This window comes from Clupea harengus, chromosome 15 (assembly GCF_900700415.2).
Source record: "Clupea harengus chromosome 15, Ch_v2.0.2, whole genome shotgun sequence".
Classification (NCBI taxonomy): domain Eukaryota; kingdom Metazoa; phylum Chordata; class Actinopteri; order Clupeiformes; family Clupeidae; genus Clupea; species Clupea harengus.
Genome location: NC_045166.1, coordinates 12,360,619 through 12,386,073, shown reverse-complemented (window position 1 = coordinate 12,386,073; position 25,455 = coordinate 12,360,619). Strand labels below are relative to the sequence as shown.

Here is a 25,455-nt window from a genome sequence, read left to right as displayed (position 1 = left end):
GGTTTGCCTTTGAAACATGAAGGTCAATTGGTTTCAGTTGGAGGGAGATGGTTTGACTTTGAAACATGAAGGTCAGTTGGTTTCAGTTGGAGGGAGATGGTTTGACTTTGAAGCATGGTCAGTTGGTTTCAGTTGGAGGGAGATGGTTTGACTTTGAAACATGAAGGTCAGTTGGTTTCAGTTGGAGGGAGATGGTTTGCCTTTGAAACATGAAGGTCAATGTCATGATTTGGGACATTCTGGCCTCTAGAGGGCGCCAAAAAAGACTCTTTGCCTGTTGTGTGTGAATGCGCATTCGTTTACTTCCTGCCCTTGCGTTCCCACCATTTTCTGTTTCACCTGCTCGTCAGTGAGTCATGTGACCAATTAGTCAGGTATTTATACCTGGCTGGTTTTCATGCTCATTGCTGTGTCTTTGGAGTTTTCTGCATGGTTTCAAGTTTTCTGATTTAGATTTATGGTCTCAAGTTTCCTAGTCTTCAGTCGCAGTCGTTCTGGATTCATTTAATTAAGAGCAGAGCTCTTATCCTCCTGCCAATCAGGGCGGAATCCACCACACCTGTGCACCAATTCACTTACTGCAGAGAGAGGGAAAGAGCACAGGCACACGAGGTAGGCAGGCCACGGAAGGCCAGATAAGCCCATGACAGTATGTATTGTAATGACTGCTATGAGACCAGACATAGTGTTGTGTTCTGAGTGTGAGGGCATTTTTTACTTGATTGAGTTCCTGATTCCCTTTGAAGATGCATTTTCAATTGGAATTCAAGTATTTGAAAGAAAGAAATGAAACTACGAGGAACCGGTAGTGAAAGCGAGGTTAACCTTGTGTTTTTTTGTCTTGTCTTTTGGAAATTTCTAGTCTCTTGTTTTGTTTTAACCTGTTACTGCTTATGTTAACTTTGCTGTTTTTGTCCTGGATTTTCCTGCCTGGTTTTTACCCCCTGAGTTGCTCTGTTTTTTTGCCACTACCTTCTGAGCATTTGGATTATTCCTTTTTTGTTAGAGAAAGTTTTCGCACATCATGCACTTGGGTCCTACTACTATGCTCAGTGAGTTCCTCACTGAACCAGAAATCCTGTGTGACAACCCCATTCTCTTAAACCATAGCCATGATATTTCAGCATTTAGAGAGAATGGATGAAAATGTTGTGTAGCTGTCAAAAGGAAACCATATTTTGGTTATACCACTTCAGGTTCATAGTAGTGAGACATTAGAGCAGTAATGTGAAAAACTCACTTAACCCTCCTATTATGTTTGGGGTCAATTTGACCCCATTCAATGTTTACCGTCTCTAAATAAATGTTTGACAATTTGTTTTGCTTCATATTTAATAACTTTTCCTAATTTATTGGGGACAACTGGGTAAACACAAAATTAACATGATATGTTTTCAATGTCCTGTACACATACTTTACGCATAGGTGTTGTTTGGGGTCAATTTGACCCCAGGCTGTTTTAATTGTATAAAATATATAAGAAATATAAACTTTTTTCATCACATTGTTACTTCTCTTGATAAAAGAAATAGTTTTTTTTATTCCAAATGTTATAGATAACAACAATATGTACTTAGAAATAATATGAAGCCATAAAAACACCATAAGGATATCTCTTTCCAATTTTAGGTCAATCAGTGAGATTTTATGGGGATCTGCATATTTCTCCATAGTCGCGTAACATGTATTCTGGATGTATAAAGGGAGTGGGTGGGGATATTGTTTTAATTTTAAGGGCTATTTAGGTACAAGGTCAACAAACAAACCTTAAGTACCTGACACATAAACTTGGGTAAAAAAAAATAATTATAATAATTTTTTGGAGGTTTAAATTGCTGGGGTCAAATTGACCCCAAGCATAATAGATGTGGGTGAAATTTGAAAATAATAGGAGGGTTAAACACTGACCGTGTGTTTATAACTTCCCAGTAATATAATTGATTGAATTCTTAGAATGCGTTAGTGTTAGTTCAAGTATACGTATAAGATATAAGTATATCAAATATATGTGTGTGTGTGTGTGTGTATATATATATATATATATATGTATTGTTATGCAGGCTTGGCTCGCAGCATGGCAACATGAAGGGGAGGCCACACGCAGGTTGCAATTAATACGTAAATGTAACTAACCAATAAAGAATGTAAAAGAACATCAGTAAAATGGAAGAAAGCAATTACCTTATAGCACCAGTCAGTGTCTAGGGGTGTCGGCGAAACGGAAAACAGAAGCCCCATGCCGTCGGGGAGGAAGGGAACCCCCCAGCCAGGGGGGAGAGCAGAGCTCTTATCCTCCTGCCAATCAGGGCGGAATCCACCACACCTGTGCACCAATTCACCTACTGCAGAGAGAGGGAAAGAGCACAGGCACACGAGGTAGGCAGGCCACGGAAGGCCAGATAAGCCCATGACAGTATGTATTGTAATGACTGCTATGAGACCAGGCATAGTGTTGTGTTCTGAGTGTGAGGGCATTTTTTACTTGATTGAGTTCCTGATTCCCTTTGAAGATGCATTTTCAATTGGAATTCAAGTATTTGAAAGAAAGAAATGAAACTACGAGGAACCGGTAGTGAAAGCGAGGTTAGCAAGCGCACACACAAAACCGATGGAGATAGTACGTGTTAGAGGCTTTGTGGCTAAGTCAACAACAAAATCTGTTGGATTTTGGGTTTCGAGGACGCTCTCTCAAGGAAGCTTTAAAAGAGTGGCCTGAGGCTGCTGAAAAAGCAAGCCAGTGGTTATGGCTGAGGCTCTCACAGACTACTTGGGGACATTGGAACATTAACCTGTATTACGTGAACAAGCCCGTTGTAGCAAGAAGTTTGGGTGTCTAAGGTGACCAGGGTTCATATCCCATTTTATTCCCTTACCTTAATCCGAGTTCGGGGGGGGGGGGTAGCTCCCATCCCCAACCCCTTCCCTTCCCTTAGACAACCTGACAATGTGTGTCCTCAAGACTATTAGAAGCAGCTTTTGCACATGTGCTGGGATCTCATACTGTCCTGGGATGACGTGACAGGGCCAGGGAAAAAGCACACACACAGGAAGCACAGGCATTTGAATGAAATTTAATTTAATTAAATTGTGTCTAGAAATTGAGAGGCCCGATGAAAATTGTCAACCTCTGTAGTCAGCAGTAGTAAATGTCAAAGAACTACAATATCCAGCATGTCCCAGCATGACCCTGATGAGCACCCTGACCCCCGCCCCCCCCGATCCCCATCCCTTGCTGCAACATATAAAAGCTAAATGCGAAGGGTCAGAATACTAAATGTCAATATGATGTTTCAGTTTTTCTTTTCAGTAAATCTGCAAAAACTTCTTAAATCTCGTTTTTGTTTTGTCATTATGGGGTTTTGAAGAATGGTGAGGGAAAATTAATTTGAAGTATTTTAGCATAAGGCTGCAACACAACTAAGAGAAAGGGTCTGAAAAAAAGAGATTCGGGGGTCTGAATACTTTCTGAATGCACTGTATGTGCACTAATGTACGAGACGGAATGTCCCTTAACTGCCGTTTGGGATTCACTAATGGAAGTGTTCCACCAGTGTGTGTTCGGGGAAATTTCGCAAAACTTTCCAGCGCCCTGGTTTGAGAGTCACGTGACCCAGCTCTGCAGCGTATGTTGACATCTGTTTAGTGAGAGAATCTGAGTGCATAGAAGGAAGCGAAGGTCTGGCATGGCATGCACACACACACACACACACACACACACACACACACACACACAGAAAAGGAGGTTAAGTGGTGGTGGGGAGACTGCACTGCAGAGCACTGGGATGTAAACCATGTGATTTCTGTGAAGGGACAGCACCAGCACTGCATAAATACTCCAGGCTGCCAGCCGCTAATGGGAGAGTTCCACCATTGTTTTGATTGCTTAAAACTGCCTTTCTGCTTTCTGGGGCCGTCTGTCAGCGCAGGGGGAAATGACCTTTCCAGTGCCCCTGTTTGATTGAGTGTCTCAGCTGTTCAGTGAGAGAATCTGAGTGTGTCGTAGAAAGCGAAGGTCTGACACACACACACACACACACACACACACACACACACACACACACACACACACACACACAGACAAGGAGGATAAGTGGTGGTGGGGAGACTGCACTGCAGAGCACTGAGATGGAAACCACATGATTTCTGTGAAGGGGTGGCACCAACACTGCAGAAATACGCCAGGCTGCCAGCCAGGCTGCTTGGCACTCAAGGTGCTACAGAGGAGTGACAGGAGAGGAGTGAGAGTGTGGGGGGGGGCTATTTTCATTTTTCACTTTTATTTTTGCCCATGTGATTCCTCATTTGTTTGGCTACCAGTTATGCACTAGTTCTTCCTTCTTTTCAAGGAAATGCGGAAGTGTTACCATGGGAAGTTGCATATTTCCACATTGTGTACTTTTTACATTCTTCCATATACCATCAACATGAATTTGAGGATGATGTGAAAACTAAATGCCTTCAAATACACACCTTAAAATTGTAATAAAGATAGAAGTAATGTTCATAATCAGGGTTCCCGCGGGTCCTTAAAAAGTCTTAAAATGTCTTAAATTAAAATTCGGGTAATTAAGGTCTTAAATTGTCTTAAATTTCACGTAAAGTTGTTGTAGGTATTAATTTTTTTGCCGGTGCGCTTAATGACGATGAGAAAGCACAGTGGCGCATCGTAAAACATCTAATAGTTGATTCATTTAGTATTGTGTGAAATGAGTCTCCGCAATTTAATAGCTGTTTACGGTACGTCGGCTACAGACTCTGACGTCAGGCTGCGTGTCGCCATTACGCGGTGGTCGATGTGAGGTTCGACACACACACACACACACTTGGGTATCTCCAAGTAATCTGTGAACGCAAGCTGTCATGAATATTTCTTTCAAGCTTGTTTGTTTGGCCAACCCATGTCACCATGACACGCTTTTTATTTTGAGTCTTCTGGTCTGTTCGAAATGGAAGGTAGCTGCCTCAATGCCGTAATTGGCAGGTGTATTTCAAGACATGTCTTTCGGGTGAAAGCGTTGGTTTCGAGCTGCCTTTTTAAGATGGCATTTACGGTAACGTGTAACGTTGGTACGCTGCAATAACGTTATGCTATCTAACGTAGGCTAACGTGCTAAAGTCAGACAGTTGTCTGACAGACGCCTCGCAAATCACATCAACCATTTTTGCTGGTTACAATAACGGTGTTATCGGATAGTACAGTGTCTTTTTCTCGGTAACTTTTGACAAATCTAAGCGTGAAAACGGCGAAAAATTTACATTTACATAAAAGACATGGCCGTCAGGCGAGTTTGGTCCGGAGTTTAGCTGCTAAAGTTATCTTCTGTCCTGTCGTTTAAAGCAAACCTTTTAGCTCTGGCATTGGTCTCCCATTATGTATTTATCACTTCACTGGATTGGAAGACCATTTTCCAGGCTCTCGCATGCCCCCTTCATTGAGGCAGAGGTTACGTTTGCCTCCCCTATGTGCTTTTTCACTGTGGTTTTATGACAGATCAGCAAGACTAAATAGCTTCTTCACATACGTGAAATACATTACCTATTCTATGGATACAAACGACATATAATAACAGTGTCTACAAATATTTCAGTGATGACAAACAATGAGAAAGCAAAAGGCATGTGCTCAACCCAGTGTGTGAGGGATTGCACAATCTGAGATGAGGCGCAGCTCGTTGCTGCCTCACCTCGCGAGTCGCCTCTGTTTGAACTGGAACATGCTCATGGTCAAATTCAGCGATTTTGATTATAAAAATGATCAGAATCATACAAACATTTTATTTAAAGCACAGATCAGTAGATACAGTAGATTTAGTTTTTACTTTTTATGAGGCTCTGCCTCCCCTGACCACACGTCCCTATGTAATCTGTAATCTGAAACACTGACCCATTTTCTACTGCCGGGCGCTTCACTGCAACTGAACAAATTTACCACTCTCCTACTTCAGTTTGTTTTCAGAATGAGAGAATTTTAGGAGGAGGATGCCATTACTGTGGCTCAACTAGAGGCAGGTTGGGTTGGCCTGTGCCCGTGCAACATTCAACACAGGAATGTTTATGATTAAACTGTTACCAGAGCACAAAATTGTTTACAACAGCACAAAGTTCTTCATAGATCTAGCCTCATAATTTTGTTGTCAAAGTGCACCAGATTGATGCATTGAACTTTAAAATGTGCAAAATGTTCTTATATATAAAATATATTCCCCGGGGAGCATGCCCCGGACCCTCCTAGGGGGTTCGCATCGTTGTCACCTTTTTCATCCCTGATGAGTTTGCACCCCTGAATTGAGTATTCCAAAGAAATTGTGACATTTTTGGGTCTTAAATTATATTTGTTGAGGTCTTAAAAAGTCTTAAAAAGCATTACATTTTACTTTTGAAATGGTGCAAGAACCCTGATAATGTTTGTGATGCATACACTGCTCTCCACCAACTCGCTGTGTAGTGTTCGCAATCAGCAAGGTCCCACATGGGCTTATCCTGTGTATGATCTCATTCTGCCCATTTTGACCACCACCAATTGTACCAGTGGCCCAGGATGCATAAATCAATCTGCACTATTCTGTGCTTCTATTCTTTCTGCGACTGTGTGTGACTTCCTCTGTGGGGTTCGCTCTTCCTCGGCCCGGCTCACCCTTGGAAAAAAAAAGAATATATTTTGTCCGACCTTATAATCCACAGAGTGCATATAAATTATTCTTCAGTTGGAATTGTGTTTAACATTGTGTCAAGAGAAAAGATTAGGTCGCGACTCCTGAAACTGGAGTTTTTTCTAAATACATTTCTTATTCTTTCTTCTACATTGTACTGATTTTGCCATGTGCCAACTAGCCTGCCGATAAAGAGTTCTTGCTCAACTGCGTATTGTATCAAGTTATCAAACAAATCTTGGCTTTGGTGACCTGTTAATATCTTTTTGTTACTCAGTATTGGAAAATCCAAACTAAACACATATTTTTTAACAGTCTTACAAAGCCATGAAATGAGCCATTTGTTGATGTACTTTTGTGATTACACAATCTCTTATCATCAACTGCAGTCTACAGTGAGTCCAAAATAATGTTGGCTGGAAATTCCTTGGAGCAGAAGGTGGGAATATTGAACCCATATGTATTTTTTGGGAGAGCCTACAAATCAGTGTCTTATAGCTCTCCTCCCATGGTGAAATCCCTTGCTACGGCACAGGCACCTAAAGGGTGACTAAGATTGGGAATGTCATCTCTCTTTAACTATGTTTATGTTTATGTATTTAGCAGACACTTTAATCTTTTTTTATGTTAATATCTTTTTGTTACTCAGTATTGAAAAATCCAAACTAAACACATCATTTTTAACAGTCTTACAAAGCCATGAAATGAGCCATTTGTTGATATACTTTTGTGATTACACAATCTCTTATCATCAACTGCAGTCTACAGTGAGTCACATGAAAAAACATGTTGTAAGAAGGTTTTTCTTAATTTTACTGTCCATTTTTTTCATCTGTATAAATATGTAAAAATGTAGTGTCCCGTCTCACTTTCAGAAACCGGTAGTGGTAAAAAAAAAAAAAAAAGCTGAGGTTGCATTTAGGATTAGCTTTAGATTGTTCACATACGATGATTTGAGAAATGGGGTTTCTTCATGGGACTGTGATCAGACTGATCTTTATGTGTAAAACTGAAACTGTGCTTGACTTTCCAAGCCATAAAAGGGAAACTTAGGGCCCTATTTTTAGATCTTTGCAAAGCGGCTATGCAATGGAATCCTATGGAATGTTAATGCGAACCTTGTTTTCCCACTGACAAGCTCGTAAATATTATTAAAGGGGCCTGACAACATTTGAAAGATTCTCTACAGAGATACATCTGTGTGTGTTTACCTCAATAACTGTAAAGACACTGCAGAAGATGACTGTTTGTACAATCAGTGTTCTAGCGCTCTCTTCTTCTGGTCTCTGACGTAGCACTCCATTCAGTGGCTGTAGTCGTTTGGCCTGCTATGGTGCTGGAGTGGGCAAATCGGCTAAAAATGGGGCCCAGGTTAAAACATCCCAAAGTATCCCTTCAAGTGGTACCTCTGAGCTAGTTCAACACATGGGGCCAGACTGAGGTACACTTTTATGTTGGAGGACAAGCATAAAGGTGCAAAGTTAGTTTATATAGGCTATACATATTTCAAACTATCTGATTCTTCAGATGTTTAGGAGATCACATGGATGTAATGGTGAGTTGAGTAGTGGGGTGTGGGTATAGTGGTCAGACTATCTGCGTTGCATAGCCCAGGACTCTGTTGCATCTCTGAGATCAAATTTTCACTGAAAGTTTGTGTCAACTTAATAACATCATGACTTCGCTCTAGTCTATGAATACATTGCAGCTCATTTGGGGTGTAAACCATGCTGAAATTATCTAAAAGGGACACACTTTGTAGTTGCCCTGGCAATGGTTGTCGTGGTGATGACCTTCGGGGTAGCTAAGAGGAGTACAATGTTGCACCGAAGGTCACATCTAAATGTGTGGTGATTATTTCTCGGTCTCCTGTTGAAAAGGCTTTCTGCGTGTGTTTTTTTTTTATTTTTTTAATCATGCATGGGGCAGTAACTCCAATGGCTTGAAAATACTATACCCTTCCTTCTGTGGTCCCCTTCACCTTAAGGTGCTATCCAAATATCAAACATCAGCATCAAATTAGTCCCATGTTTCCCAACCGTGACAAATTAGATCACTAATTTCATCACTCATCTTGCAGAGAGCTAACAGTTGTTACAAAAAAAAGTGCTTATGTTTGTGGGATTGTGTTTATCAGAGACTACTGCCTCTGTGAAGGCTTTATCCAAAGATGTGATTTGTGTGTTGGCGGTGTTAAAGATGCGATTGGTGTGTTGGCGGTGTTAAAGACTGCTCACCCAAACTGACTTCAGTTCAAAATAATGTTGGCTGGACATTCCTTGGAGCAGAAGGTGGGAATATTGAACCCATATGTATTTTTTGGGAGAGCCTACAAATCATTTTGAATTTTGTAGACACTTTTCTTCAAAGTGATGTGTAGTAGGCCTAGTGGTTGTGTTTACATTGTATCAGTATGTGTGGTCCCCAGGAATCAAGTCCATAATCTTGATGATGTTAGCAGCATGTACTAGATGGGATACAGGGATGTGGATTTGAAAAGAACTAGTTCATAGCATTGGAGAATGGGAAGACTGTCACTGACCGGAGATCGATCAACTTAGTGGAATCGAATGGATTTGTGCTAAAATAGAATGGAATTACATCAGCAATGAAAGCGAAAGCGTTGAGCTAACAGCTGTGGTCCACGGTGACACAGCATCGCCCCCTCCCCTTTACATAGCCTATAAAACGGATTCACACAGCGTTTCTGCAAGGACACTTTCGGGTCTCATGTGAGAAACACACGTTATAGCAGGAAAATGGTCAAACTGCCGAATTTGACGCGCCGGAGGGCGACCATAGGTAATTATTCTCAATTCATACTGGCGTTTTTGTACTCGCATAGAAGCAGTGATTTAATAGAAACGTCAAGGTTTATATTTAAAAGTAGCATTTACGTGGTTTATGACGTTGAATAACCTAACGTTTTTTGTTAGATGCTAACTAAGCGTTCTAAGGCTGTTCAGCATTTCGGAGGTGACGGTAGTTTAGTCTTTTCTGATGTGCCAGGACTAGTAATAAGTTAGTGATTGAAAAGATGCGTTTCGCACTTCTATTAAATGTTTAGGCATACATTACTCCTTTTCATCAATGCGTTTAAAAAGCCTGTAGAACGCATATTAATCACTGATATGTATATGGGTTGGTCGTTGATGTCAGCTGTTGCCTGCAGTGAAAGCCGGGCGTCACCCTAGCATATTTTTCCAATGGGAAATAACAAAATGACAGAACAGACAACATTCAATTTTACACAAAATGTATTTTCAGATTTTGATAGTGACAAGCAGGAGAGTTGGCTTGGTTGTTCACCATCAAGGACTGAGCCCAAATTCTTCTCCATCAAAAATCTTTGAAAAACGTACTTCAAATTAGACTGTTTACCCGCATTTTTTCTTGCATATTACACATAGAAAAATAGGAAGGAAGGGTTTGGATTTGATTTAGTTGAACTAGTAAACTAGTTGAACTAGTAAATATCGATGCGTTTATGACTCGCACGTCACTATAGAATGTGAAAATTGGTCTGTTAATTTAAATATATACATTTAATGTATGGTAGTCTAACGGTACCGTGACGCAGTCAGTCAAAACAAGAGAGGTCGCAGAGACAACCAAAGTTCTTGACCAAAAGCGCACGTATTATGTATTGTTACACACAGCCCTTGCCTTTAAAAGTCTCTGGGGCGTCACTCAGCTCCGACAGGTGATACCATACTGCCACTGTGACACCAATGACGTATTTGGCAACTTAACCAGTCACACGGTTCTATTGCCTTTTGTCGCGTATTAACGCAAAACATACGTTTTAAAAAGGTATATTTTTATTGCACTTCAATAATTAACAAAAGCGTATATGTCGTGTTCAGAAGACGCAGAAAAAGTAGGAGCTGTTTGCAGTCAAGTAGTGGAAGAAACTGCGAAGGATTCACATGGTCCGAGGAAGGACAAACACAAGATTAAATTTCCGTTTAAAAGGATCCTGGGTACCAAAGATGGAGCAAACACTGCAGCAAACACTGTTTCTCAACCAGGTGCGTCGTTTTTCCATTATACTACTTCCTTATTATATGAGTTAAATAAATAAATGTCATTGGTATATTGAATATTTGACATTCCCTGGCTTGTTTCGTGCACAGCTCCAGAGGTGATCCTGAGCTTTGAGGAGAACTTAAGTCAGAACCAATTGGCTAAAGCCAGTAGGCAGCTTATAATGAGGGAGGATGCCATATTCGGGCAGCGCACTGATCAAAATTCAGCCGGTGAAGATGAGATAGTCAAAGAGAGAGACCAGCTTCAGAGGGACTACGAAATGTTTCAGGTGCGTCTGTGGATGGTCATACATGCCACGTTCCAGGACAAGTCCGGCGAGGGGGACTCGGAGGCTTTACACAGTGCTGTGACCTCAATAATGCAGGAGGAGGAACAGGACAAGCGCTGGTTGGAACCGGCCGAAGGCCTACAAGTGCCGGAATGGCGTCCGAGGAAGTGTCTGATGGAACACAACCTCCTCCTTCAGAAGATCGTGAACGTGCGGATCAAGAAGGCGGAGGAGGAAGTGAACGGCGCAGACAACTTGTCCACTAACCTGATGAAACAGGTATTTAAGATTGGCAAACGAGTACAGGCGGACTTATTGAAAGTCGTGAACAACGTGAAACAGTGCTACCCGGAGGACCTAGATGTCTGCAACGTCTACGCACGACTATATCATGAAGCTTTCTCCAGGCGTCTGCGGGAGTTTGCCCAGACCAGCTTGGATGTGAAGGACTGCAGCTATCTCCTGCTCTGGGTCAACAGTTACTATCCAACGTGAGTGGGACCTAGCATGTCTGCATGTCTAACACTGTCAACAACGTGTAAGCAGATAGTTTGGTTGTATCCTCTGTCGTATATTGGAGAAAATAAGGAATGGGTCAAATATTGTATGTTAATATATATATTATATACATTTTATTTGTAATATATTTATGTTACATATTTATAATTAAACAAATATAATGCAATGCCCAAAATAGAGAATCAAGATGTATCTAATGCTCTGGGATAGTGGAAGACTGACAACATACACTGCAAACTGTACTTTTAATTTGTGTGGCAGGGATGTGTTGAAGCACGAAGAACTGAAGAAACACATTGACAGTGAATCCCCAGGGGCACTGCTATCAGATGAAGACCTCAAGCCTTTAGAGGACCAGTATCTATCACATGGGGAGGTAAATACTTCTTTGAATACAACCCCAGAAATGCCACAGAGACTGACCCGCATAGCAATTGAATCTGGCATCAGTCCAGCCCCCTGATCTGCTTGTAATTCTAGAATTGTCTGTTTTTTGTTAGTGTGTTCTTTGAGCTATGCAGGGTAGTTGTTAAGGGGGTGTAGAGTGATGAAACATTCAATTTTCATTCCATTCTTCCATTTATGCTATACTAGTGATCAAAAAGAAGTTGCGAAATCCTAGTTTGCTCTTAAAATGACCTGGCTTGCACGATGACTACTTCCTGGTGGAAACTACCCATGACTATTTTACCCGGCATCACTGTTCAGTTAATATATTAGTCACACACCAGATTACACACCATGAATCATGACAAACAAAGCCATGTGTGTGCACATTTGCACTGGCACTAGATGTTAATGAGAATTTCATGTTTTTGCTTTAAGGAAGATGGCCTGCCCACCCTAGTACCAACTGACTGCCTCTGTTCTGAAGCAATTGCTGAAGCTTAACATCCGTAGCCAGCCTAAATAATAATACATGTTTAAATTTCCTGAAGCTTTACTTCCGTAGCCAGCCTACATAATAATACATGTTTACATTTCCTGAAGCTTTACGCCCTTAGCCAGCCTACATAATAATACATTTTTACATTTCCTGAAGCTTTACGCCCTTAGCCAGCCTACATAATGATACATGTTTACATTTGTGTCCGGGCTTCGCACAGGCTAAAGTGAGAGACTGGCTCGCCAATGCCCTGAAGACGGAACAGAAGAGGTGGATCAGTGGTGTGTGGCCTGAGCTCATAGACGACTACTACATCAGCCTTATAGCTGTTGACGTCATTGAGGTCAGTTTGTGATCAGTGTCATTTCCCTCCTGCATACTGTACTCAGATCAGTGATGTATTAAAGAGGTCAGAGGTCATTCATAGATCAGTGTTGTATTAAAAAAAGGTCTCCATTTACTCAGATCAGTACTTTATTAAAAATGTGAGCAAATAATCAGATCAGAGCTGTATTACGTAAAACATTATGTACACGCACATGTGAAAACTTCTTGAAATTATGCTCCATTTCTCAACTCAAAAATCAGTTCAAAACACTACAATAAAAACCTGTTACTGCTATTCGTAATGGTACTTATGGTTTCTTCCAGAACAACCTCTTTACATTATAAACACTTGAACAATTGAAATAAACATTATAGTCCTCTTCTTAAAAAGAATCAGGTGTGTTGTTGTCTTATCAGGAGACACAAAATAATCTTAGTATTTAAGCGGAGTCCATTGCATATTGGTTTTATGTAAAGTAGGAAGGCTGTGTGTGTACGTGTACGTGTGCGTGTGCGCGTGCGTGTGCGTGTGCGTGTGCGTGTGCGTGTGTGTGTGTGTGTGTGTGTGTGTGTGTGTGTGTGTGTGTGTGTGTGTGTGTGTGTGTGTGTGTGTGTGTGTGTGTGTGTGAGGGCATTGCATTACACTTTCAGATTAGATGTTGCTCTATAACTGGCATGCTTCTCACTCAACTATCTCAACCATGCCCCCACCCACCCTTCTACTTTGGCAGTTGGTTGCCCCACTTGCTGAAGAGACCTTGACTATTTTGGGTGACCGGGTGAAAGCCCAGAGACTTCAGTGCCAGCTGGAAACCTTCTTAATGAGGTACAGTAGAGCAGGTAGCAGGACATCTGTCTCTAAAGCAGCCCTATATATCCTGGTACAGTCCTGATTGTATCCGTCTGTAACATTCACATCCGCCCAGTCTAGCTTACCATCTCAATCAAATGTATTTATTCAATCAGTATCCTGTAATGGCCAATATCAAAATATTAACAGTGGTTTGTTTTCTGTGGCAGCTACAAAAAGGCGTTAGAGGAATTTTCAAAAGGACATCACGAGACTACAAAAGCGGTTTTGAAGGCTAACCTGGTCAGCATCGAGCAGTTCAGGTGAGAATGAGAATCAGTAAATATAATGGGTAATATCCCAACTGACTTGTAATATTGACTTTTTATGGGATTTTAACACCCAAACTCTAAGTTCTTACTACTCCAAAATATATTTAAATCATTAGCAGTAATTAGCCTGTTGTGTCTGGTTCTTCACAGGGAGTTTGTTGATAAAAGTGAGACCCCTTTCAAAGACCAGACCAGAACCAACTGCTTGTCTATATTGGCAGACCTCCGGGACCATTGCTACTCGTACTTCCTGTGTCCGATTCACAAAGAGCTAAAGGTTGGTTAAAGCATGCTCTCCCCCTCCCCACACCAAAGAGATGCCGTTAGCTACCTTTATATGTTCTTCAACACGTTTGCCATGTATGATTATTTATGTTTAACGGTGCTATCGTGTGTATAAAGAGTATTGGCCCATTTTCTACAGGTGCATTATCGTAAGCTGTGGACCACCCCTTGGTTTGCGGCGAAGCAAGGGGTTCCAGTAGAACTGTTGGGTATCCTAGGAGGAGACGTTTATGAGTTCAGGGACCTGAAGCCTGTTTGCAAAGAGGTACATATCATGCTTATGTGATTTGTGAGCTGACATTTAAGCATAGCAGGACTTCCAGGCAGCCACAGCCTTGCGTAGAAGTAGAGAGAGAGGGCAACTGCACTGCTATGGAGGTTACCCACAAGCCATTGTCTATGTTTGCCTACTGTAAACTCCAGTTTTGTGCGATGCTCTACTCTGATAAGCTGTTGTGCTAAGAAAAAATAACACCTGTTATGTTTAGTTTATCATGACACAGGAAATGTAGGCCTTACATTTATGGGGTCATTTTAGGAAGCTAAATGGACAGCCATGGAGTTCACCGACATCACTGATTTCTAACCTTTTTCAATGTGGGGTCACTATGACTAAACACAGATGTGTGTGTGTGTGTGTGTGTGTGTGTGTGTGTTTATGTATATGTCTGGTTGTGTGTGTGTGTTTAGGACCTGCTGGGTCAGCTTCATATTGAGGTGATGGCGAAGTATGTCAAGAGGCTCCTTAAAAGAAAGATGAAGTTGAGGGACCGGGAACAGCAAGAGGCTGCTGCCAATCTCCTGTGTGAGGACAGCAAGAAGCTCAGCGCACTATTCACCAGCATGGTACACAAACACACACACACACACACACACACACACACACACACACACACTCATACACACACAGACACATATAGTACTTGCAAAGGTGCATTCACAGCATCACAATAAATTCATTTGAAATGCTTTTATGTTGTGCTAATAACAACTGCAGCTGGGTGGGCCAATTCCTCACTCGGTGGATTTACTGGATTACTGAAACATCGAGAACAAGTGGACACCAAATCTGGTGGAAACTCGCTATCGATGACATATGCTCCACTATGGTAGTGAGAAGGCCAACCACAACAATAGAAACCGAAATGGTCTCAACACATAAAAACACCCACAGCATCCCCAGCTCCCATTAAAGGATTTCCTGTTAACCTCCTGCTGATTATCTATGTTATCTCCTGTCAAAAGGCAGCCCCTCCTTTCCACCAACATTTTTCACATCTCTCCTGAGAGTGGTTCTCACATTGGTACTTCTGTCATTTGACTGGTTGACAGCGTACCCCTTATCTTAATACTGCAATCTGCAGACAGGCACTGACCCTATTGTAGTTGGGGGAAATTACTTTTGGGTGGATATTCATTTCCTGACAGGAAAAAAACATGGATGATGATGCATCGTTAACCGATTAAGTGAAACAGAAAAAAACATCTAGGATTTCATTAACATTAAAAATGTAAACACTAAAATGCTCAGTGGTCATTGGGAACTGACTTCCACTGAAAGATGGAAATGAACGTGGACTATCAGTGTAAACGTGGAGACAAAACACACAATCACTGTGATAGTTGTATTTAAAGGGATTTCATATTCTACTTACACAGGGCTCACGGAATAGCTGGCTCGACAACGTTGTGTTTCAGCTGGCGGAGGTGATCAGACTACAGGACCCAGGAGCCATCCAGCTGGAGGTCGTCACTCTGGCTAGAGCGCACCCAGACCTCAGGTAGGAGGCTCTCTCTCCAGCACACCTCACTATGGAACACAGATCACCACTTGAGAGTGACAAACGATGCAGAAAGCAAACATGCAGTCCATAAATCTGTTCCTATACACTTTTTGTCAAATTCAGCTAATATCTTTGCAGTGTCGTCTAGCTGCCTGCCTAGTGTGTGTGTGTACTAAAAAAAGAACTCTGTGTTTGTACACAGTCCTTTGGCTCTGTAAATGGGAAACAAACATAGTGGCTCAGACTGAGACAAACAGTTCCGGCCAATCAACATGTTGCTTCATGAGCACAGAGGGAGGATGTACCATTTGATTGGCTGTTGAGCTCAAATATCAACACCCTTTCGCCAGCCTTTGTGTTTCTGAATTGACAGGTGCTGCAGATCTTTAAATATACTGAATCTTAACTTAACGTTTGTTAGCACTCAACCCAGACAGTGTAGGATCACTTCTAACAGCTCACCCCAAAACATTAAGTGCAGTGAGTTACAGACAATATAGTGGTAATGGATCAAAACCTCATACTCTCTTGAAGACAAGCACTAGGCGCCTGATTTGTGTAAACAAATCAGGTGTGGGTTGGCTGTTTACTTAGCTGGAGGAACCTTGCCCTCAGCATGGACAGGTAACCTAGGACACTTGCAAATGTGCAAAGACGTGTGATTAATAATATTATTATAATACAATTAATAATATATTTCACCTTTACAACTAAAGAGAATATTTCCACAATGTAAAATGTATCATCATTTGATGGAAAGGGTCAATTGTCATTGTTTTATTTGGAAGCCCTCGCCTTTGGTTTATTACTGAGCAGCTGAATAAGCACCTTGTCATATTTTGAATGTGGAAATACTGTGTCTGTGTGCCTGTGATAATTGGATGAGCCAAAATGTAGGACAAAACAGAGATGATTGTGTTTGGCTTTAGCAAATACAATTCTCTGGCTCTAAAAATCAAAGACCAGGTCCAAAATCATGGTGTTCTAATAGACTCAGATCTCACCTTCACCAGCCAGATCAAAACAATCACCAAAACAGCTTTCTGTCATCTTAAAAACATAGCCAGGATCGAGTGTTTGGTGTCCCAAAAAGACCAAGAGAAGGTCATCCATGCTTTTATCTACAGCAGGGTGGACAACTACAATGGCCTCTTAAGTGGACTTTCCAGAAAGCAGCACTTTCAGAGTGCTGTTGCTGGACCAGGAAAACAGAGCACACAGGTCAAGTTCTAAAATGTCATGGCTTCCGCTTAGTTACAGAATAAATATTTAAGCACTGCTACTAGTTTATAAATCACTGAATAGTTTAGGCCCAGAATACATATCTGATATCTTTAAAGAGCATAATCCGAGTAGGGCCCATGGACCTCAGGTCAGCTAGAGCAGATTCCAAACTAAGCATGGTGAAGCAGCATTTTGCTGTTATGCTTCATGCAACTGGAACAAACTGCCAGAAGATTTTAGCCCCAAATGAAGCCATTTTTAAATCCGGGTTATTTTCCTTTCATTTGCCTATGATTGACCTCTAAAACTGTATGAAATATTCACACTTTCTGAATAAAGCATTGAATGACGTTTAGTAACAGAAGCTCACAGACAAGCAGGCTCTGCTCTCATCTCATCTCATGGATTAACTTTCCCCATGAAGTTTTAGTAAAACTCTAGCTCTAGTTGGTAATACCATTCAGAACATGCTGTAACTGAATCACAAAATGCCTCTCCCTCTTATGATGAAAAGGGCAGGCTGTCATTGTTTATTTAGAGACACTGGGTTTGTCTTTGCTATTTTCCGAGTTGAAATAGAACCCACACCTACATGGGTGTGGACAGGTAACCAAGGATACCAGCAGCTGTGAAAGGTAGTGGTTCCTGTTAAGTGACTGTGAAGCATCTCAGTAGCATACAATAACCATTTTTGCTTTAGAAATGTGATATTCCCTGCTGATTTTGAAGAAGTTAAAGGTTTGGTCCTTGATTGGTCCTTTGGCTGTCTGAGCGGTGTGTGTGCTAAAAAAAAAAACACAGTTTGTGTGTGTGTGTACAATCCTGGTTATTTAAATTGGAAACAATACACTACATTAGGGGTCTGGAACAGTGACGGTCAAAATCCAAAAACAGAACTCCAACAAAAACGTTCGAATTATGAACAAAAGGTGATGTGGTCTGGCCTTATTAGTGTGAAAGGTGACACCTTTTTTGTGCCACCAGTTCTTTAAACTTGGGCATAAAAGGTGTGAGGGCCAGGCGGAGACACTGATGTAAGTGTTCATTAGTGAGTGTGCTCCTGTATTTGTTTTTCACCATATTCATGGTTGAAAAGGCAGACTCACAACAGTATGTTGAGGTATGCACACTCTTGATGTGTGGCTGATCTAACTATTACACTGCATGTTGCTTGGTAGGATGATTTCAGTTGATTTATTTTTATGGCCCTTATCTCAGAGTTCTGGGAGTGATGTTGTTAGAAGTGTGCATGCTTTGTTTCATAGTGACGTTTCACGTTACCACTTTTGACAAGGGCAACCGTCTCGTTGAAGATTAAACACATCGGTTTTGTGCTCCCCACAGGCAGCACAAATGCATAGTTGTCAGTCCACTCTGTCTTAAATTAGCGATTTTCGGAATCAACTTTTCGCTTTTTGTCGGGTTTAGAGCACGCCATGATTTTCGTGTGCTAAGAAACCGATACCGTTCACAAATCGATCTGCCCGCGTAGTTCCCAATGACACATACAACCTACGTGACCCACAGAGCTTGCGGCCAACATTGAGTGAGTGAGTGAGTTGAGTGAGTCATAGTGATGTTATTACAGCTCCTGATCGGAACTTTGGAAATGGCGCGAAATCACGCACCAAACAAAACTCTTGTATCGTGATTCAATTAGAATGTTGATTTTGGCTTTGGTCCAAATTTGATTGCGTCTGGGTCCAAATTTGATTGCGTCTTGGTCCGCATCCGGAGTCCGCCTATTGAGTAGCCTACCCCCGCACTACATGTTCATCAACATGTTGCTTTAAGACTACAGAAGGAAGTGGTCTAATTTGATTGGCAATTGAGCTCAAATATCAACATCCTTTCACCAGAAGTGAAGATTGCATCTTTAAGAAACCGTTTTGACAATGCTAAAACTTTTTTTTGTGTGTGTCAGGTTTCTTTTTTCATCTTCAATGTTAAGGCTCATACTTTGCTGTTGTGTGATAGCATAAAGAGGTAACCTAGGATTCCAAAAGGTGGGCCAGGAATGTATGCCAGAAGCCTGTCCAAATCTGACTGGAAAAACTCTGGGTTTTATGATCCAAGATTCCAAGAGGACTGGTGTTTTTTTTCCGGTTGTACAAGTGAAAATCCATTCTTGTGGAAGTGAAACTAGAAGTAAGATCAGTGGCAGTAATCAAAGTTTGAATGTGATCTCTTCACCCACCTGATGCTGATGATGGGAGTGATAGATATGTGAATATGGGTCAAATTTGTCCTTTTCCCATTAGATAATAGTAGATTTACTTTCTTTTCAGAAGGTCATGTTGCAAACAGTATTATTTTTTTCACAATATTACAGCAGCAGGAAGCAGACAAGTCTTATGACTCTTGGTTAAAGATGCGTAATTTATAAAGTGACTTGGTAAATGCTTTCCAGCACAGGTTCATAAATATTTTATTTAGAATTATTTTTCTTAAGCTTATAAGCTTAATCAATGCATTAGTGACTCTCTCTCTCTCTCTCTCTCTCCCTCTCTCTCTTTCTATGTGTCTGTCCATCTCTCAGTGAAAACCATGTCCTCGCCCTGCTGTACCTCAAAGCCAACCTCTCCACCAGTGAAGTTCGCCGGATAAGGGAGAGCCTGACTGAGAACCGAGGCACCTTGGAATCCTGTCCCGGTCACGCCTTCTTCGCCAAGGTTCCTTTCAAGTAGTTGGGCAAACCAGGCCATGTCCGAAGCTAACATTGTGACTCACTCTTGTTTAGGTGGCACTTCAGTCCCCACTCAATCTTCTCTTCCTCTGCATGCAGACCTGCTACAAAGCAACTGCTTTAGCTTTTATCTTTTGTCCCCGAGACGAAAGATACATTTGATGAATAAATAGAAGGGTATTTCCATTATGGAGATAAGCTCTTGGTACTATGCTGTAGACTTATATTAACAAAGGGGTTGTGACCTTGGCATTTTCCATTTCCTCAAAGCTTGGGTATTTGGGTGGCGGAAACTAAAACCAGGACCCTGATTTAAGTCCCCACCTATCTCAACATCAGGAATGGAGGCCTACAGACAGAACTGTAAAATGTCCAGGATTTAGTACTCTGTCCCTGGGTTTGACATAAGGTTATCTGTAGGCACATGTTTGTGTAGAGTATCATGAGATCATGTGTAGCGTACCTTGTAGGTTCTTCATATGAATCTTTTAACACCGGAATACTTACCTGTGTTCTGGTAGGCAGTGGAGATGTAACAGACACAAATTGTGCATCATGGCTGCTTAGGAATGGGCCTGTTGCTAACTGTCCCAAAGACTTGTAGATAGGGCCAGCAATTTCAGTTCACAGCACTGTGTGGATTATTTGCTGAAATTCTCCTCACAGTCGAACATCGTTTTGTTGGACAACTTCCAATCAGGGCATGAGGGAAAGCGGCTGTGGAGGGAAAATGTTATATTCGTTCGGATTTCAAGTTTCACAATAGCTTATCTACACCTACACGGCCAGGCACAAATCAAACAAATCTGTCATGAGACAAATGAAACGTTTCTTTGTTTTCCTCAGACAGTATTGGGTGCCCTGCAGGTCTCTGAATCAGTCCCCTGACTGTAATGGTGATTCAAACCCATTGGCACCTCTCAGGACAGAAGCCTGTCTCCTCAACAGAGATTTGTGTGCTTTCCCTTCACTCAAGCTGGAGCATAGGCGAGAGGACACAACCAGAGATTGATAGTAGAGGCACCATTCAGTTTTAAGGAGTAAAAGGCTCTTTTATTTACTCTTAACGTCCCACCTAACCCTCTAATATTTTTGAGTGGTTCTGGTAGTTTGGTGGGTGCAGAATAGAGTTCAATGATAAGGTGAAAAGATACGGATGGATGACATGTTCTACAAGGCACAGATTAATCCTCAACAAACTCAGAGTTAGAGAGGACTGATACTTCATACTTATTTGGAAGCTTGAGTAGGAGACTGTAAAATAGACAAAAAGGAAGGCAACTTTTAAAAGGAGTTTTAAAAGGAGCAAAGGGTTGGTTTGCCCACACACCTTCTCTTTTTCTGTGTAGCTGAAACACAGTGCCTGCAGTATGCATGTCACATCGTGAATAATTCACAGCGGGTGTGACCTGAAAGGGTCTGTCTTCGTTGTTGTGACGACAGGCACTCGTGCTGGACAGCTCATTCGGTCGGTGTGGTGGGCAGACTTTGTTCTACGTGAATCGATGGCGGAAGGAGACGTTGTCCAGAATCACTGCTGCTCTCCACCCTCCCTGCTGTCTCAACTTCTACATTTCAATGCAAATGTGCTCTTTGTACAAAATTGTTGTGAAATAAGCTGAACTTGAATATTTTTTACAAAATGCATAAAAGGGATGTATTACTCATATTAAAAGTATTAGACTGTATACAGTATGTCAGTTGAAAGTATGATATACATGCTGTATTTTAAATAAAATGCTTTTGAAACAAATGTGAAGCAGGCCAACTGATTGCAGATACATATTCTGTTCTAAAGACAAGTTACAGCCTACTCAGTAAGATTAATCCATTTCAGTAAAATGCCATTTGGTTAGTTGAGTTCATCAGACAAAACTGAGTTTGATGAAGTAAAATAAATGATCTACAGTAAGGCTCAGTGTGTGATTCACAGTTGACTGCCCTATCATGTGCTGTGTGCACAGTGGTCTTTGTTGACGTCTTCATGAGGAGAACACTTGAGAAGACACATTGTCATTATGCCCCCACGGACATAAAAAAGGGAGAAAGGACCTCTTTATCCTCCACAACAAATGCACTCTATGCACATAAGACTGAATGACTCAAGCCCTGTCACGAACATGCGTCGTGATAAAGCACGTTCAGTTGACGTGTTGATTATGATGTCATAATGGATAGCAAGAGGACCACAAGTGGTCAGGTTCTGCCAAAGTCTGCGGCAGACTAGCCACTTCACATAGCTCTGTGTGATGAGTGTGAGTCATTAGGCCACATTCTTTGTTGCTATTTCTGAGCCTTGGGACTTCAGACCTTGTGTGTGATATGCTTTGTCATTTTTGTCAGGAGTCATCATTGTTAACTTACTATGTAACATTAGTTCTACTGTGAAGGTGCTTCTACTAGTGCTTTGTATGCAGTAGCCTATTTTAAGCTTTAATGGCTAATTATCTGGAAATATGTAAACCTGTACTGTGAAGTTTTGGTGAACATTAGACAAGAAGATGAATAAATATTACAGCCTGTGACAGACAAAATCAATCAATTCCTACTCAATCCATAAAACCGCCATTTCTGTCCTTTGAATCTAATCTCGTCACTCAGAGTATCTTTGTCTTTGCGAGGGGGGAGGGGGAATCCTGTAACAGTTTACTCTTGTTTATGGGAAGAGGAGCGAGGCTTGTTGGCACAGGCCTACAGGCTGCTGGTATATGAATACAGGCTCATACAGACACAAAACAGATGGATGTGATGGAGCTCAGCTGTGTCTGTTGTATTGCCCTGTGTGCGTTTGCATTGAAACTTTCCTAAGCAGAGACTTGTTTGAGATGATGTGTTGTAGTGCAGTTTAGTGTGATTGCACATAGTGTAAGTGTATCCTGGGTGCGCTAGCACATATTAGTTAAGAGTGCCGGTTCAACTATATATATATAGTAATATACCACACCATAGGTATTAATAGTATATCTGAAATTCTGGGGAAATACATTATATCATCATCATCATCATTATTTATTCAGGGAGAATTGACTAAGCACAGGGCTCTTTTGCAGCAATGCCCTGATTGAGGCTACATAATACAGAAGAACAATAAATAAACAAAACACATTAAACAACTCAGAAATTAAGTATATATATAAAAAAAATCAGAATCATTTAAAACAACAGCATTGAGGCACATCCTTAGCATCTAAAAGGCTCTTAAATCGGTTGACAGACAAATATTTGGTTAGTTTCAACTCCACTTGAACAGTGCTCCATTTATGGGAAGCAAAGAACTTAAAAGCTATTTTACCTATTAGTTTTTGTAAGGGGGATTTCAAGGGAGATGAGGCTCTGTGACCGTGTGTTATGACAGATGGATTTTAATTTAAAAAGTGACATGAGATAATTAGGCAGTTTTCCCACTAAGGCTTTATAAACAAATACAAGACAGTGTTTTTCCCTCCTGTCTGCTAGAGGGGACCAACCAACATTCTTGTATAAGTTACAGTGGTGGGTCCTGAAAGCGTCTCCTGTAACAAAGCGAATAGCACTATGGTAAACAGAGTCCAGGAGTTTTAAGGTAGAGGGTGCAGCATACATGTAAACAATGTCACCATAGTCAAGAACTGACAAAATTGTTGATTGCACTATTTCCATTCGGTAAAGTAAAACAAGATCTTATTCTATAAAGAGCGTCGAGTTTAATTTTAACCTTCTTAGCTAGGTCAAGAACATGTGATTTAAATGACAGCCTATCATCTAGCCAGATACCTAGGTATTTATAGCAAGGAACTTGCTCAATATTAGTCCCAGAACGGGTGCATATCCTATGGGTGGGGGGGACATTATTTCTACCATTGGAGAAAATCATGAATTTAGTCTTAGATTCATTCAGCATCAATTTGAGGGACTTTAGGGAATCCTGTACACAATCAAAAGCATGTTGAAGGTTTGAAACTGCTTGATCTATAGAGGACGCTGAGGTATACAAAATTGTATCATCGGCATAAAAATGGACTTTGCAATGTTCTAGATGGTCACAGATATTATTAATGTAAAGTGAGAACAATACCAGGCCTAAAATAGAGCCCTGAGGGACACCAGAATTAATTACTAGGGCCTCAGATGTAAGGCCTGCAACATCTATACATTATGTTCTACCCGTGAAGTAGTTTTTGAACCATCTGAGGGAGACATTATCAAATCCCAGGGAGTCCAGTTTGGCAAAAAGTATCTCATGGTTTACTGTATCAAAAGCTTTCGACAGGTCAATAAATAAAGCGGCACAACATTGTTTCTTGTCTACAGCAGAGGCTATGTCATTTACCACAAGGGTTGTTGCAGTAATGGTACTGTGGCCAGCTCTGAAACCTGATTGAAAGGGGCATACAATTGAGTTTAAAGATAGAAAAGAGCTAATTTGCTCATTTACAAAGGATTCCAACATTTTGGCTAGGCATGGGAGCTTGGAGATCGGCTAAAAATTGTTCATATCATTTGGGTCTCCACCTTTATGAAGGGGCACCACTAATGCAGATTTCCAGATGCTAGGAATGTAGCCAGAAAAAGGTGATAGATTAAAAATGTGGGTCAAGGGTCTGGCTATAATGGGGGCAGCAAGCTTCAAGAGACGTGGGTCTAACTGGTCTGCACCCACTGAGCTCTTCATACATTTAGAATTACGAAGAACAGAGAGGACTTCATGCTGTTGTATTGGTCTAAAAGATAAGGAAGTGGTTGGGTCAGTTCCCAGTGACCTTGCATCATCAGTGAAGTTATCTAGCACTCCATCCGGTACATCAGGGAAATTAGAAAGGTCAAACAAAGTGCCGCATTGGATAAAATGATAATTGAAAGCATTACAAACTTCCTTAGGATCATTAGGATCACTTTATCTTCCAGCATGATCTGCTGGGGTAGTGTAGGTGGGTCAACCCCTTTAGGAGACAACTGTTTTCCAGAATTTTTTTGGATTACTACCACAAGCAGACAAATGATTCACAAAGTAGTTGGATTTGGCCATTTTCACCAGATGTGTGCATTTGTTTCGAAGGTGTCTAAAAGATTGCCAAGCTGCAGCAGAGCCAGTGGATCTTGCTAATGCCCAGGCCTTATTTCTATTAGTAGTGGCCTCACTTATGTCATGAGTAAACCAGGGATTAAAATTTGTTTTTATCCTACATTTCTTAAAAGGTGCATGTTTGTCAGTGACAACATGAAAAACAGACAGGAAATGACTCAAGGCGACACCTACGTCCGGAATAAGCTCTATAGAGGTAGGATTGCTGGATAGCAAGTCAAATAAAAATGCCTGATCGTCAAGATTCTTGAGGGACCTTTTATAAACAATTAAATAAAATGAATATACTACATAGCTTAATTGTATGTGTACAGTGGAGGCACAACACTACTCAGCTTATTACATTTATTTATTTGTTATTGCTAGTTAAGTTACATATAATACTTACGTTTTATTATTATTATTATTATTAATAATAATAATAATAATAATAATACTAGCATAATTAGAAGAAGAAGAAGAGGAAGAAGAAGAAAAAGAAGAAGAAGAAGAAGAGGTTATACCAGGAAATACCAATTTTAGGAACTCAAGTCATACAAGGTAGAGGCATCAAATGACCCACTCCTCAAACAGTCCAAAAGGTGCCTTTTTT

General features: G+C 41.1%; 1 protein-coding gene across 1 annotated transcript; it reads left to right on the top strand.

The window, feature by feature from the left end:
- Positions 1-9,073: 9,073 nt before the first annotated feature.
- On the top strand, positions 9,074-22,326 carry tnfaip2a (tumor necrosis factor, alpha-induced protein 2a). The gene is made up of 13 exons (XM_012824709.3): positions 9,074-9,452; positions 10,517-10,681; positions 10,787-11,459; positions 11,749-11,863; positions 12,594-12,716; positions 13,432-13,526; positions 13,721-13,813; positions 13,973-14,099; positions 14,247-14,372; positions 14,798-14,953; positions 15,767-15,888; positions 19,655-19,787; positions 21,245-22,326. Exons 1-13 carry the CDS (start codon positions 9,410-9,412, stop codon positions 21,416-21,418), a joined length of 2,145 nt encoding a protein of 714 aa, XP_012680163.2. The 5' UTR covers positions 9,074-9,409; the 3' UTR covers positions 21,419-22,326.
- The last annotated feature ends 3,129 nt before the right edge of the window (positions 22,327-25,455 follow it).

Excerpts from the sequence above, each read along its gene's own strand:
- tnfaip2a (XM_012824709.3), top strand. The coding sequence starts at position 9,410 with ATGGTCAAACTGCCGAATTTGACGCGCCGGAGGGCGACCATAG. Across the intron at positions 11,460-11,748 it reads GTCAACAGTTACTATCCAAC|GGATGTGTTGAAGCACGAAG; the intron begins GTGAGTGGGACC and ends TTTGTGTGGCAG. Across the intron at positions 12,717-13,431 it reads TAGCTGTTGACGTCATTGAG|TTGGTTGCCCCACTTGCTGA; the intron begins GTCAGTTTGTGA and ends CTACTTTGGCAG.